The following is a 17,309-nucleotide window of genomic DNA, read 5'->3' on the forward strand; positions in this document are numbered from 1 at the left end:
TTTCAGGCATTTGCAACTCAGTGCTCAGCTTTTTGGACATGTTTTCCTAAAACGTGGCTGGGATTTCACTCCAGAGACACCCCTACTTGTCTCTGGATCCTGTCACTCTTGATAAATACTTATAGAAGACACTGCCAATCTGTGAATAAGGGAAACTAATGAGAAACTGCTATCTAAAACCTGAACAGCAAAACCAAAACCAAGCAAACCCAACAAACCCAAAACAAATCCAAAAGAGAGCAACTCAAACAGTCCACACTCACAAGAAGACGCGTAGAAAACACACCGAGATGTGACTGGTTTGCTAACTGGGCTTATCAGTCACTTGACTGGCATGCACTGGATACTCTGTATTTTTTTTTCTCTCTCCTCTGAAAAACAATTGCAAGTCTATGTTATTCTATACAGCTGGGACCAAAAAATGATGAGTGTGAGAAAACACAGACTCTAAAAGCAAAATGGAATTGAAGCGGGTAAAGCCAGTGCCGCAGTCGTGCCGTTCCGGTGCACTCATACCTGGTACTCGTGTCTGCACCTCTAAGAAATTTCCATTTTTTCACATCAAAAAATCCAGATACGAAGCCGAAGCTGCCTTCTTCGCCAACCTGAAGCTGTCTGATTTCAACATCATCGACACCCTTGGAGTTGGAGGTTTCGGCCGAGTAGAGCTGGTAGGTGAATTCTGTTTGAATACTTTCCAAAGCATTTCTTACTCCTCACATTTGTTCCTAGCCTGAGATCTCTTTTTCCTCCCCTCTTTTACCTCTCATTATTAACTATTGTTGCTCTAGCTCAAAAGCAGACACCTTCATGGCAGAGATTGCTTAGCACTGGGGGCTCCGATATGCAGTCAATGGACTCCAAACAAAGTATAACTTGCTGTTCAGAAAACTCTTTGTAGTGAATAAATACTGAACACATTAATTTAATGAGGAGCATTGAGTCACTTTCTGCTCCAATTGTCTATGATTTTTTTACTTCTTTCCTTAGTTCTGATCAGTGCTTACCAACTCAATTATGGAACAATTAAATTAATTTAGATGTAAATACAGAAAAAGAATCTGAAATATATAGTGTATATCTACATATCTATGAACATAGTTATACTATACATGCATGTATCCTGGTGACTGAGGTAGCTACATTCCAGATTCACTTCTATCTCTCTGCTGAGCATGAGAGAGTCCCTGATAGGAGATGCTAAGTACAGTATGTTAGGAACTCCCCAGTGCTGTGTGAAGTGCAGTCAACAGATACTGTTGCCATCCGAGGTCAGGAGGAATCCCTTCCATAAAAGTCAAGTACCCAGAGCTATTTTTATGTTTGTTTGTGTTGCTGTTGGGCTCCTTGGCTTTGACACAGGGAAAGATGTCATTTGCTGGAGTATTAGAAAAGGTCTTAGCACTAAGGTGTTGTCCCTGAATCTGTATTATACTTTCTGTAACATGGCCTGAAGCTATGAAATAATTACTGCTATTTCAACATGAACATCCAAAATATGCCAGTGAGGATCTGATTGTTATAATTATGGGTATAAAATTCAAGTAAGGGTCCAGAAAACAGACAAATCTTCCTGCTTTTCTGAATTTTGCTGACAAATTAATGGAGCCTGTCCTAGGGTTTTGTTTTGTTTTCTGCTGTTATAAATACCATGCCCAAAACCAACTTAGGGGGAAAGAATCTTGTGGGATTAACAGGTCTATAGTCCATACAGAGGACAAGGTTCTTTGGGCAGTGGTTCTCAATCTGTGGGTCATGACCTCTTTGAGTCACATATCAGATATCCTGCATATCAGATATATACATTATGATTCATAACAGTAGCAAAATTACAGTTGTGAAGTAGCAACGAAAGAATTTTAAGGTTGGGGGTCACCACAGCATGAGGAACTGTATTAAAGGGTCACAGCATTAGGAAGCAGAGAACCACTGCGTTAGAACATGATTTGGATGCTGTTTGGTATAATTCCTTAAAACTAATTTTAAAGACTATGGGATAGGAAGGGGAAGGTGGCTCCATGTTTAGGAGCACACACTTCCCAGAACCCACACAGACCTCCACATCTAGGGGATGTTATGATCTATCCTGGCCTCTAAAGACAATGTTCTCCCTTGCACATGTGTGCATGCATACACACACACACACACACACACACACACACACACACACACACACACACACAAATAATATTAAAAATAAAATCTTTAATGAAGACTATGGACAATAAAACAGATGTTTTGTTGACAATAAACAACATTATGTCTGTGGATTTCTGGAGAATAACTTCAAGTAACTTGTTTTGTGGAATATAAGGATTGTCTAAGGATATCTGGAATATTGAAACTACTTTATAATAGCTTTAAAAACTACTTTTTAAAAAAAACTATGTAAGACCACTTTACATAGAAAAAAATACTGACTTGAAAATTGAAAACTTCTAGAAAATTCTCTGAAAAATATATAAGGACACACAAAGAAATAGTCGCAAAATTTCCAGAAGTTTAATCATAGAAAAGGAAATACAGTTTTCCAGGACAAGCTATGCATATGTATCTTCATGTATGTATGTGCATGCTTGTGTTTGGACACATATGTATATGTGTAATTCCCATCTCAGGAGAGATACTGTGCATATCTGCCTGATTTTCTCCTTTTGGACATCATAGTTTACTGTTTTTTGTAGACACTTTAAAGAAAACCAAACCCCCAGCCTAGAAAGAGAGTTAAGTAGTTAAAGGTGTTTGCTGATCTTCAGGAGGATCTGAGTATAGTTCCCAGCATCTACATCAGGTGGCTCGCCAGGCGTTGATGGTGCACGCCTTTAATCCCAGCACTCAGGAGGCAGAGGCAGGTGGATCTCTATGAGTTCCAGGCCAGCCTGGTCTCCAGAGAGAGTGCCAGGATAGGCTCCAAAGCTACACAGAGAAACCCTGTCTCGAAAAACAAAAACAAAACTACATCAGGTGGCTCAACAATCTCCTATAACTCTAACTCCAGTGATCTGTCACCTCCCTCTGGCTTCGCTGGACACCTGTACTCACATACAAATACACACATGTACACATAATTAAAAATAAAATTATTTTTAAAAAGAATAAAAGAAAACCCAAAGCCCAAAGAATTCATCTAGATTAAAATTTAGCTAGTTTGCAAAAGGTTGGTATTATATTCATAAGTGTGTAGTAGGTCATTAGGGACAGTGAACCCATTGAGAACAGAGACTAATGTCCTTAAACTTAGAAGCCACATCTTGTATGATCCTTCACATGCTAAAAGTGTATAGATTATCAAGTATATAGAATATCTAAAATGCATAGATTTTTAACACATGGAAACACAGTGCTGAGCATATTAACACAAAGTATGTAATATTTACAACTTGAACCAACTAATTGTTATTTACCAATAATAATTATCAGGCAAAGAATATTAAAATAATAATATAAGTTACATGTAGTATCCTAAACATTCCCCAAGCCTGAACATAATCTTTCCAATGAGATTTGAAGAGTTCAGAAATTTAAAAGTTTGAGCTCCATGTTCTAAAATGGGTAAAACATTTGCTATTGTTACTATTTGATATACAGATCACGTCTGTGGCATTTTGCATGAGAATATGCCTCTTCATCCTTACACTTCCCAACTTCTCGCTTGTCTATTTAGGTAAATTTAGGTGCAAGATTATTTCTGTCAGGAGAATTTCTAAATGACCCACTTTGTTTTGAGGAGATGAGAACTTCATAAGTAATTCAAAATGTATTCAAGTCTATCCTCCTTTCTCTGATCTGCCATTAACCATGCTTTTTAATCCATCTTCTTTTTCTATGCTTTTTTCTGTTTTATATTTATTTTTATTATTTTTTAAACAATCTTATTTTCCATACCAATTCCAGTTCTCTCTTCCTCCATTCTTCCCTCTCCCCCACCCTCCCCCCACCCTATCCAACCCTTATTCACTCCTCAGAGAGGGTGAGTCCTTCCATGGGCAATCATCTGGGTCTGTCACATCATTTGGGACACGATTAAGGCCCTCCCCCTGTATCTAGGCTGAGCAAGGCATCCCTCCATAACAAATGGGCTCCAAAAGGCCAGTTCATGAACCACATGATAATCTCATTAGATGTGAAAAAAGCCTTCAACGAAATACAACACTCCTTTATGATAAAGGTCTTGGAGAGAGAAGGGATACAAGGAACACACCTAAACATAATAAAGGAAATATACAGCAAGCCAGCAGCCAATATCAAACTAAATGGAGAGAAACTCAAAGTGATTTCACTAAAATCAGGAACAAGACAAGGCTGCCCTCTCTCTCCATATCTATTCAATATTGTACTTTAAAGTTCTATCTAGAGCTAGACAACAAAAGGAGATCAAGGGGATACAAATTGGAAAGAAGTCAAACTTCCACTATTTGCAGATGACATGATAGTTTATATAAACCACCCCCAAAATTATCCATGTTCTTAACTGATGAGCTTTGTAATGTGTTCAGTATGATGTGTTCATTATATGTTTCCCAGCAAACCAATTCTGTTTGCAACATCACTATGTATATCAGTCTTTAAGTACTACCAAAAGATAATTAAATAATTTTTCTTTTGGTTTTCGAGACAAGGTTTCTCTGTGTAGCTTTGGAGCCTATCTTGGCACTTGCTCTGTAGACCAAGCTGGCCTTGAACTCATGGAGATCTTCCTGCCTCTGCCTCCCAAGTGGGGATTAAGGGCATTCCCCACCAACACCGGCTAAATAATATTTTAATGTACCTTAATGTGCAAAGTATGATTGTAAAATAATGAGAAATGTGTCCCATTGCTTTACAGTAACATCCATAATCTATTCAACTTCTGTTTCTGTCAGAGCACCTGTTTTCAGAAAAGATATGACCATGAGTCATACAAAAAGTTTTGTAACCTAGCAACGCCAGTGATTGTTGCACTAAATATTAATTTATTCTGTAATCCTAAGATTTCCTGTACACATAAACTATTCTTAGCTAAAATATAAAAACAAAAGATAAAGGGGACATAAAACTTTATTTTCTTGCATTATGTATTTTTCTACATCATTTATGGGAAATTTAAAAGTTTGATTAGCAAAATTGCTCCTGGCTTTGGGAACTCACAGTTTACTTTGAAGAGAGAATAAGATTCAACCATAAGCAAAGTAGGAGCAGAACAGGTTGGTTCATGGAAGAGGAAGACTAGTGTCCAGACCAAGCAGAAGGAATGGAGCACTGTAGTAAATACTTGTAAAACCAAAGCCCAAGAACACAGGCTTGCTCATCAAGTCCCATGCCTTACTAACATGATCAGCCTTTCATTTGAAGCCTGCTTTATAATCTTCAAGTTCCTGTCCAGTTTACAATCCTGTCCTTGTAACTGCTCTGGGAAGAGAGCATGGGGTGTGATTCATATTTCATAGAAAAACATCAAGATGATGCTTTGGAAGCGGTAGAAGTCTGTACAGTGAGAACTGTTGCTATTGCCCAAAATGACAGTCTTGTTTGATTGTTTGTTTGTTTTTCTAGCTTGGAAGCTTTTCTGTCGTTCCAGCTTCAACAAATATTTCAATTCTTTCCCACTACTGCTGTGAAATGGAAAAAGTATATGCATCCCTGTCTTGGTTTCTTTTCCAGTTGCTGTTTTAGATTGCCCCAGCCAAAGCAATTTAGGGGAGGAAAGATTTATTGGACTTACAATTCCAATCGTTATAAAGGGAAATCAAGACAGCAGAAACATAGGCAGCTTTTACACTACAGCCACTGTCAGAAGCAAAGAGCAGGGAGTTAATTCAGGCATGCTTGTTTTCTGTTTTCTCCACCACTACTTGGTGCAGAAGTTCCTGCCTAGGAAATGGTGCCACCCACAGGTGGTAGCTCTTCTCACCATGATTAACAGAATCATCCCCAGAGACAGGCCCAGAAGCTAATCTATTCTAAAGTGTCCCTTGTTGAGACTTCAGATGATTCTAGATTGTGTCAGGTTGACAATTGAAACCATCACAACCATTTACTTAAAAGGAAAAAAATGTTCCAGGACCAGTGATATGGCTCAGTAGAAAAAAAAAATGTGAAAGTCTAAAACCTGAGTTTGATCCCCACTTAAATATGGAAGGAAAGAACTGACTCCATAAAATTGACATCTTACCTCCACAAGAACACCATAGCAAGTGTGCACCCCCACAGACACAGCATACATACACACACATACACACAACACACAAACACACACAAAAAGAAATAATATTTTTTCAGTATTTTTTGAGATCCTGAACTAAACTTAATACAGAATAGCTGTGGTTATTGATCTCTGATACGTATATTACTTTGTCAAACTTTCAGATTCCCTCTTTCCCTAAACATTTGCCATTCCTATTTTGGAGGCAAAAATGGCTGTAGAGGAAAGATAATCAGATAGCATAACATGGTAAAAATCTGGAGCTAGATGTTGGGCATTCCTGTTACCAGCTGTGCATGCTTAGCCAGTTATCTTCCTGAGCCTCAGTCTCCTTTTCTGTTAAATTAGCATGATAATTGAATATGCCCCTCATGGGGTTGTAACAATTAAAAGCACTACAGTCACCACAGCAATGTTGTTTTTCCTGTAATGACAATTGCCACTTGTTAAAATACACTCACAGTAGCCATCTTCATTTATCGTCCCAGCTGTGTTAATATAGAAGAGTTGTAAGAGAATGATTTCTCTGTTCTCCCCATTGCCAAGCCACATGTCTTCTCTCAGAGTAAAAGCTTGAGGTCTTCCAGTGACCTTCAGTGATAAATGCTACTAAATTCTCCTGAACCACTAAAGCTTTTGATTTTCTGATCTACCATGAGAAATGATGGGAAACAAATTTCCAATCTTCCCTGTGCCAACCTGTGGACACCTGAAGTAGCCTCCGCTTCTTTCTCCATTTCTCTTCTGAGCTGCAAAGCCAAACTCTCAGTAAGGAATGGTTTTCAGTGCAGAGCACTGTATCACAGCCATTTGCTTCTTGCCCCTTTTAAACCAGGGTATTCTAAATGGACAAATGAGAACCAGATCCTTGCCAAAGGGTGTAAGTAGGGTATCTCTCATTCTTTCTGTGAGTCCAACCCAGCTTTTGAATCCTGAAGTTAGACTTCCTGATCTGCAGGAACCGTCCTACTTCCAGAGGTCACATGTGTGGAGCAGAGTTCCTATGTTCTTCAAAAAGGCATCCAGGTCACTGGCTCAGCTTTTTTGCAGCTTTCTTGGTATCCACTTCATCAGCAAGCAGGCGTAGAAAGCCATGTAAAGCAACTGGAAACAAAATAGACTGAGATGATTAAGCAATAAATGAAGTGACAAACCCGGTGCTCAGTCACCAGGGTTTTGTTTCATCACTCTGAAAGGAGAGGAGCTTAACTCCAAAGGGAAACCCCTGGTACGATGAAAACATTTAAAGGGCTCCTACTGCCAACCCTCGCAGCGGTGAAATGGAATAGCTTTGGAGATGCTGGGTAGCCTGCAAGTTTGCCTCATTTTGACACAGCCTTTGTCTATCTAGCTTTACTCTCCTTTGCATAATATTCACTGTGGAATTATATATTTGTTTTCTCTCTAAAAGAAATATAAAAGATAATTGTGATTCATAGTATTGATTCCTTAAGGGGGAGAAAGGCATTTAGCTAAATAATGAAAATTCAGTCCAAAAGACACTAATGGAGCATAACTGGGTAGAGAACAAAGATATTGTCAACTCATTTCTTTTTCTTTCATTGTATTAGATCACTTTATTGTAATAAATTCACAAATGAAACCATCCCACAGCCAGATTAAGGTAGCCACCAAAGAAACACCAGGCCGGTTCCAACTTCTGTGCATTGCAGTGAACTTCTCTTTACAGCTAGAATGGCCATTCTGGATCTATGGTTCTTCATTTGGACTTTTATACTTTTACTATCAACTATATTTTTCAGGTTTATCCACTATAAAAAAAAGAAAAATTCTATGACAGAGTTCAAACTAGAGCTAATTTTGAGGTACCGCCTCACCCCAGTCAAAATGAGGATCAAATGTTGGGAAGGATGTGGTGCGAGGAGGAACCCTCCTTCACTGCTGGCAAGAGTGAAACAAATATAGCCATTATGGCAATTAGTTTGGAGGACCCACAAAAAAATTAAAAATAGCACTAACATGTGACCCAGCTACTCACTCCTGGGCAAATTCCCAGAGAGCTCCATATCCCCTGTAGCAATAGTCATGTTTAATTGCTGAGGAAGTTAATTCATCTTGTTCATATTTCAGAATATATATTCAATTGTGCATCAATAGCTGTGTTCTAATCCAGGCTACATGAAGGAGGGCAAATGCAATTAATATCATATATATCTTTTGAATTTAGAGGAATCTTCTATACTACCTATGCATTAAAGTATTTGTTTTGTCATGAAAATTACTTAAAACTATTGTCTTAAAATAGTAACTTTTTTCCTCCAGAGTTAGATGTGATCCTAGAAAAGTGCTCTAAATATAGTAGGCATTGGATACATTTCTTCATGTCTTAAAACAGTGCATCTAGTCCGGCGGTGGTGGTGCACGCCTTTAATCCCAGGACTCAGAAGGCAGAGGCAGGTGGATCTCTGTGAGCTCGAGGCCAGTCTGGCCTACAAAGTTACACAGGAGAGCCTGTCTCAAAAAACCAAAAAGCAAACCAAAACAAATAAACAAACAAACAGTTCATCTCAAAGTTAGCATTTAGATTACATGTTCTTTTTTGTTTCCTACATCACAAATTTACTTATTTCCTAGTGAATATATGGTCATAACACATTCAGCTTGAATTCATCTACCCCCACAAAAATACACAAGTAGTCTATATTGAATACAGCTACATCAGATATGATTCTAGGCATCAAAGAATTTTTGCCTCCTAAGTGGATATGAGTAACTAGTTTGTGGCCAGCCTGGGCTAAATGAGACCTTTTCTGAAAACAATTGAAAGGCTAGCAGCATGTAAATTCAGACATGGCTCCGAAGTTCTGTCCCTTACACAGTGACTAGCAGATCATTTGGGTGGCATTGATCAAAGAAACAAGCATGACTTCTCTTCCGACTCAGTTCATATCACACCCAGATGTGGTATGCATCCATGAAAGTTTTACTTAAACGTGTTTGGAAGAGGATCCTATCTATAAGCAGGCAAATGGTCCCTCTGTGTATGTTGATAGCCATCACCTTTAGCTAAAAGGGAAATAGTTGTGTTTTATTTAATGATAGACTGATTTCAATATAGTGAATAGGTTTAATCTCACTTTCTGGAAAAGTATGAAACCTACAATGCTGTGTGAACTTAAGTGGATTTATCAACTGAGCACAATTTCTGCACATGTTTAATTTATTACCAATTTATAATATCTCCTTCACATTAGCATCCTCCACAGCCAATAATGTATATAGCTTATTGACCTGAAGACTGTATAAAGTCAGGAGTTTTGTGAGCCAAGTGACTATTCCTTTTTAAAATTTGTATTGGCATATAACCATTGTACATAGTGTTGTGTTTTTTTTTTTTCAAAGATAGTCTTACTTTGGCAATATTCATATCCCTTCACTCCCTCTATTTAGGACCCCTACCCTTTTCCCCATTCTTTCTTCCCCATCTCTCTTCTATCTTTACAACACACACACTCACACAAACATATTATTTTATGCATATTTAAAGAATTTTAAGGCCCACAATATCAAAAGCATGTGGTTTTTTCTCTCTGTCTTTTTTATTTCACTTAACTTTATTTCCAGTTACACTCATTTTACAGAAGATGGCATGAATTTTTCTTCTATATGGCTAAGCAAGCTTCATCGGATGTATGCATGTATTCTCTGTTCATTCACCTGTTGATAGATTCGGAAGGCTGATTCCATAATTTGGTTACTGTGAACAGCACCACAGTAATGGATATCGAGGTATCTCTGTGTTCTCTTAACTTAGAGACCTTAGGGCATACGAACAGAAATTGTATAGCTGTCTTGTATGAAAGTACTGTTTTTCATTTTCTATGGAACTTCACTTATGATTTCCATGGTGGTTGCATTCCCATCAGCAGCATTTAAGATTACTTTGATCTACATTCTCACTGGAATTTGTTGCTTTGAAAAGTTCTTACCTATACCTATATGGCGGAGTGTTTTCCTTTAGTAGTATTAGAGTTTGGGGTCTTTTTTAAAAATATTTATTTATTGCATTATGTATACGGTGTCCTGTCTGCATGTTTACCTGCAGACCAGAAGAGGGCATCAGATCTCAATATAGGTGGCTTTGAGCTACCATGTAGTTGCTGGGAATTGAACTCAGGACTTCTGCAAGAGCAGCCAGTGCTCTTAACATCTGAGCCATCTCTCCAGGCCCCAGGTCCTTGATCCATTTTGATTGATTTTAGTATGTAGTAAGAGTAAGTGTTCTGGCTTCCTTCCCCAACAGATGGCTATCTAGTGTTCCCAGCCCCTTTTGCTGAAGAGGGTACCTCTCCTCCACAGTATGTTTCAGGCTGGAGTTGTACTGTTTCACTTCTGAGGACTCTGTTCTATGATGTTGATCTTTTACCTGTTTTTAATGCCAATACCATGCTGATTTTGTTACTATGGCTCTGTAGTATGACTTAAGTCAGATATGATGATACCTCCAGAGTTGTTTTTGCCCAGGGTTGTTTTGGCTATATATATTATTATCTGCTTCCAGATGAATTTTAGGATTGTGTGTTCTAGTTCTATGAAGAATGGAGTTTTGCTTGCAATTACATTGAGTCTATAGGTCACTACTTGAAATTTGACCATTTTTACTATATTAACTCTGTTGATGGACAAACATAAGTGGTCTCTTCCTCTAGCATCTTCCTCAATTTTTTCTTAGTTTTAATTATTTTATTTTTAGTTAAAATAGAATTATATTACTTTCCCTCTTCCCTTTCCTTCCTCCAGCCCCTCCCAGTTACCTTCTCTGTAACCACTCACTCCCATTCCCTCTCACTCTCAAATTGATAACCTCTTTTTCATTTGTTATTGTTATGTACATGCATATCTATATGTGTGCATGCATTCACAAATATATAAACACAATGTGCTGAATCCATATTCATTGTTTGTGGTATATTGCTTCAGAGATGAGCATTTTGTAATGTATAACCAATAATAGAGGCACATCCCTGGGAGTTGCCTATAGTTCTTTGGGCTGCCCAATATCCATTAATTCTTCCTTCGATAAGTTTTCTCTTGCTTATCTTTTTGAAACCCCCATGAATGGGATTATTTGTCTTATGTTGTTCTCAACATGAAATGCTCTCCCTCCCACACTAGCATGCCCACTGATATTGTCATTGCTCCAGCCCCATTTATTCAGTTACTGTTTCACAGCTGAATTCTGGTATGTAGACTCTTAAGATCTTTGTGCCCTCTCTTCAGTAATGTTTTCAAAGCCATAGATTCAGAAACTGTGATGTAGACCTATCTATTGAGGCTGGGCTACCCAATATCCATTAATTCTTCCTTGGCTAAGTTTTCTCTTGCCTATATATTTGAAACCCCTGTGAGTGGGATTATTTGTCTGAGGTCATTTTCAACACATTTGTTGATACATAGTAAGATTGCTGATCTATATGCTAAGTCTGTATTCTGCCTAAGAAGGTAGATGACCTGTGTGCTAATTAATGTATTCTGTCTCTTTGCAGAAAGTGTTCATCAGTTAAAGATGTTCTAGTGAAGTCATTAGGGTCCCTTGTACAGGATTGTTATCTGTAATAAGGACCATTTGACTTCTTTTCCAACGTATATCCCACTTATATTTTTCCTTCCTTATTGCTCTATCTAAGTCTTCAATAACTGAACTGAGTAAGAGAAAGTGGACATTTTTGTGTTGTTCCTGATTTTAGTGAAATTCTATTACAGGTGTATTATACACAGCCTTTATTGTGCTGATATATGTTCTTTCTATTCAATATTTAATTCAAGATTTTTATCATGAAAGAATGTTTATCTGTATCAAAGGTCTTTTCTGCATCTATTTGATAATCACATGATTTCTGTGTTTGAAACTGTGTTGTTTTACATTTTTTGGTTCACAATGTTGAACCATCATGGTAAGCTAATGTAACCCTTTTGATTCTGGTGAATCTTCTGATGTAAAGTTGAATTCAGAACCTCAGTCTCTTCAAAATGTCTGTTACTAAAAGTTTAGTACTGATTTTCTAACACCTGTCTTAAGCAAGTGTTCTGGCCCTCTATAGCTGTTTTCTCTCACTGGATGAGCACCCCAGTTGGAGGTAATTCGTTTGGAATAGACCCTGGACTCTGTCTCCTTTTAATAACTGTAAAGTTTTCTATTTACTTTGCTACTATTATCTCTTCACTATCAACCACCTCTCACAATCCCTGCAATCCAATGCATCTCAACCACAGTCTCCCCACTCCACGCCTCACTGTTCCCCACTACACCTCCCCCTCCCCCACACCCACTGTTCCTCCATTTCCCTTCATAAAAGAACAGGCCTTCCAGGGATGTCAACAGAGCACAACATAACAAGATGTAATAAGACTAGGCACAAACCCTCATATCGAGGCTGGCATAACTTATCTGATTCATTCTTACATTGTCCGCAAGTTTGGGTTTATTCCCATTTCATAGTGCAGAATAGGGACTATAGGAGGTCATGTGAACTTCAAAGATAATATGCTTTATATATTCATATAATATTTAAAAATTGATTGGGTGGGTTTGGGAAGAATCGGGAAGGAGAGATGGGAAGTCAGTAAGATCAGAATGCCTTGTGTGAAATTCTCTTCAAAGAATGAATAAAATTATTACATTAAAATAAGTAAAACATTTTTAAAAGTGCTGACAAAGAACTACGATTTTGACTAAGTCATTTAGAAAGATTTTCACAATTACATATAATTTGCTTAAGCTGACCCATAATTCCTTTTTTAATTATAAGCTTTTGAATTCACATTGATTTTTAAACCTGTGTCAATATTTCACAACAAAATTAGAACAAAAAGAAATATATTTTTGGCTAGTGAGAGTAATGTCTTGATATATTATTGAAGGTAAAAAGACAAACAGAAGGAAATGCCTTTCTGGCACATAATTCTCTAAAATACAAACTAAATGTATAGCTGTATCATAATCAATAAAATAACTAGAAATTATAGATGTGTAATTTTCTAATTTTCCCATTTTAAAATTCTTAAACAGCTTTATTGAAGTACAATGTGCATACCTCAACATTTTCTACTGTGCTCTTATAATTCAAAGAACATTTCTGTTTTTGCAAAAAAAAAAAAAAAAAAAAAAAAAAAAAAAAAAAGAGCCCTGTGCCTCCCTTTCTACCCCCAGCCTTAGCCAGTCATGCATCTATCTACCTTAAGTCTTGCCTTTCCTGGTACACTGTTTCTACAACTTTTAATTGCACTCAGTGTTTTTGTCTTCTACATATGTGCTTATAAAACCTATTAATGACATTAATTCTAGGTTGTTTGATGTGCAGTAGTTCCATTCCTCTCCTCCCTCTTTAATTTAGAATAATTCTCTAATGCCTCTGAAAGCTGCTGGATGTGTACTCCAAACTCACCTACACATGTTGCTCACACTGTATCTTGAACGTGTACTCTGTGGCCAGTGTCTGATTTGGCCTGGGAAGTGTTTAGCAGGGAATATTTAGAAAATGACGGTGAAAGAAATCTGATGCTTATACATTTATAGTCTGATGGTTTGTTTACCAGTGTTCTCAGTTGTTGATGGTTTATTAATGCCTTTATATCACCTCCATTCATCTGCTTTGAGGACTAACTATAAATGAAGTAGAGTGGAACATTCTAGAAGTTTGGAACAATCTTCTGGTATAGGCTATTTTGCCCTCAGTATAGGTATCTTGGGCTTGCTTTTCTTTCTATTGTAAAAAAAGTGTATTACTATAAATTCATTAAGTCATCACAATTTGTAATCAATGTGATTTACTTAAATCAAATTATTGCAAAAATGTTCCTGGTTTATTTATAAAGCCACTTCCTCCCTGATTAAGGAAAGCCAATTTAAGGGAGAAAAAAAAACTACTATGTTCTACTATGCACCACATGTTACTTGTTTAAAATTTTGTGCTATTTTCTTAGGGAAAAAAAAAACATTTGCCATTCCTATGTTGCAGCTATTATAATTAAGATGCCTCTGCTTAGATGGCCTTGTTTCAGTGTTCTTTGGAAATTTTTCATAAAAGTCTTTGTTCCTTAAAAGTTACTAAGTTACAACTGAATGTGGTTGAAACTACGTCCTTTTTATGTGTAGTTGAGACAGTGTGCACAGTGTGTGTTCACCGTCACCCCTTCCAATGACCTGCTCCTGTTTCCTTAAGTCATGCTGCTATTGCCTCAGTCATCAAACCCTTTCTCTCTATCTGAAATCATTTTGTATGAAGTTTGTATGAAGTGGAGGGTCTATTCATACTTTCTTCTGGACTTTAACTCCCCAGGAACTTAGAGAATAGATCCTGTGGTTTAAGCATCAGTGATCTTGAAGTTCCTTCTCAACTTCTTTACTTATTGAGTCTTACTTCTTTACTTAGTAGCACTGAGCTGAAATTGGGCAAGAAAAAAAAACAGCCACAAGTGACACTCAGCTTTTGGTATTGTCAGTGACACAAACCCAGAGACACAGCTCTCTGCTGCCACCTCAAAGACTGAGGCGTTCCCTTGTCTCTCATGGTTCTGACCAAGTGGTGTTGGACTAAATTATTGGCCTTGGCCAAGAAAGGAATTCAAGATCTATCAAATTATGAAGCACAGTTGGGATTTAGCAAAGATATTTCAATCCAGATGTTAATTGTGAAGGTTAAGAGAATGATGCTTGGGGAAAGGGCAACGTATACCCAAGTGTAAGAATGCACTTCTCGAAGGAAGGTTCTTCCCCATTGTCTTTATAGCAGCCACACATAGGATACTGGTGGATATTGAAGCTATCATCTTCAAAGGATTGCTTAGAGACTTAAGTGAGATCTCATAGTATTCCTGTGCACTGGATAGGATTATATCTGATCTTGAGTCACATGGGTTTCAGGGAAAATTAAGATGTTTTTACTGTAAACAAAGATTTGAGACTCCCAGATAATGTCCAAGGAAAGGAATGAAACCCTACTCAGGGTCATATTCATTCAGGACTTAAGCCTGATAACTTTCGCTTAGAAAGCACACTACCACTAAGCTATATTACAGCTTTTGAAACCTTGTAAATAATTTCCACAACTAGGATTTAATTTGTATTACTCATAAAAGTAAAATACATTAAGTCTATAAATTTTAAGCAACTCAAAAGTTTTAAGGAAGTATTAACTAAAGTTATACATAAATACATGATTCAATTTTTACATAGTGTCTAAATTTGGCATATTCCATTAAACTCATATTTGTAAACATCCATCATTGTACCTTCATTTTGTTTTATATCCAGCTGAAGGAAATCTGTGTGTATTTACAGTAGCTTGGCTCCAAATGTCCTGACTATGAACCAAGTTCTACCAGTTGGTAGTTCAATGAACTTAGATAACGTGTGTGTGTGTGTGTGTGTGTGTGTGTGTGTGTGTGTGTGTGTGTGTGTGTGTAGTTTCCCTTTGACTTTACCAGTTCATTTTATTAGTTATACTGAATCCACTTGTGCCAAGTAGATTGCTTCTGTGAAAAGGCAGAATTTTAAAGCAACATTTGATTTTTCCTGATTGATATAGACTACCACACAGGTCAGAAAGACTAATAGAAAGGCCATCAAGGATGCCAAGTCCTTTAGGATCATGATGATTCTACAGCAGTTGCTATTATTCTTTGGCAAGAACTAGGTCTTGCCACAGTTAAGCAACTAGCCCAAGAGTCTAAAAGACTAAGAAGGGACAGAATTAGAACCAAGACCTGTGGTTCTAAATGATGACCTCTTTCCTACCCTGTACAGAAGTGAAAAGCCAGTGTTATCAATAAAGAGAACAATGTCTAAATTAGACATCTGAGCTACACTGGGTTCTCTTTGTTTTCTGAATAAGACTACATTTCTTTCTCTTTGGAATGTTCATTCCTTTTAGAATTTTATTTTTCTCACAACAGCCCATTTGTCATTCCATCTTCTTAGTCTGTCCACATTCCCTTTAGAAGAGATTTTCCCCATTTTGTATTTTATTATGAACTGCAACTGAATTCGTTTGTGCCATACTAATCGATCATTTTAAGGAGTTTCACAGACAGCTGAACTAGAGAGTCTTTGGCTGTTACAGACATTTTCACGTTATTCTTTTTTTCCCTTTAACTTGTCGTGTAATGCAAACTCAACTGTCATCTGTGTCCTCTCATTTCCTTCTGACATATTAAGTCTTCTCAGACTGAATTCAGTCCAAACACTGTGCACAGACTAGACACTTAAAAATTTGCTAACACCGTCACCATTACAACCAGCAGTACTGGTGCACAGCTTTAATCCCAGTACTCAGGTGGCAGAAGCAGGCAGATCTTTGTGAGTTCTAGGCCATCCTAGTCTACAGATAGAGTTCCAGAACAGCCAGGACTACACACAGAAACCCTGTCTCAAAAAAAAAACAAAAACAAAAACAAATAAACAAAAAACAAACCAAAAAAAAAAAAAAGAAACCTTTGCTATCCATACAAATGAAGTGGTGAAGGATTCAAGACTCAAGAATGGGCAAGCTATGTTTCAGCTGAGGCCTGCTGTGTTGTCTCTGATGCTTTCTTTGGGTCTGGATAATGTTGCTGGTGAACATTGCTGCCCAGTTCCACTGCTGGAGAACACTCCATGATAACCTTGACTGCTGTTAACTTACTAACTCCATCAGGGCCCTTCCTTGACTCACAGGGCTCTTGGTTGAATCTCTTGTAAGCATGAACACACGCCTGCAGCCCATTTGAGATAAGACATTGGAGGGTCTCAGCCTCCTTCCTAGGCACAGGGAGCCATGTGGGCTGCAAGAGATGTAAGCTCACTATATTAGTCTACAGTGGATACAACTAAGGAGTAAGATTTTAAGATCAAAGGAGATTGATACCATAGAGCATGGTATCAAAAAAAGTGGTTTTTAAAAATCCAAAAAAGCACCTTGGTACATACATACATACATATATATATATATATATATATATATATATATATATATAATATAAACTGGAGGCAGGAAAAGATTGGAAAGTAAAGTGGATACTAACAGTTACGACTTATACATCTCCAGCTCCAGTAGGGACCAGGATCAATCACTAAACTTAACTCTAAAAGTGTTTGTGGATGAGGACTTTGAAGAGTATAAAGTCCCAG

At 37.5% G+C, this 17,309-nt stretch overlaps 1 protein-coding gene across 2 annotated transcripts in view; it reads left to right on the forward strand.

Annotated features, from left to right (window-relative positions):
- The window catches only part of Prkg1 (protein kinase cGMP-dependent 1), a 1,162,521-nt gene that overhangs the window by 1,121,649 nt on the left and 23,563 nt on the right, over positions 1 to 17,309 (forward strand). For both annotated transcript variants that reach the window (XM_027406413.2, XM_027406412.2), the window contains exon 10: positions 575 to 671. In XM_027406413.2, coding sequence (XP_027262214.1) covers positions 575 to 671 — 97 coding nt within the window. The remainder of the gene's footprint in view (positions 1 to 574; positions 672 to 17,309) is intronic.

The sequence above is a fragment of the Cricetulus griseus genome, chromosome 3 (genome assembly GCF_003668045.3).
Source record: "Cricetulus griseus strain 17A/GY chromosome 3, alternate assembly CriGri-PICRH-1.0, whole genome shotgun sequence".
In the NCBI taxonomy this organism is placed as follows: domain Eukaryota; kingdom Metazoa; phylum Chordata; class Mammalia; order Rodentia; family Cricetidae; genus Cricetulus; species Cricetulus griseus.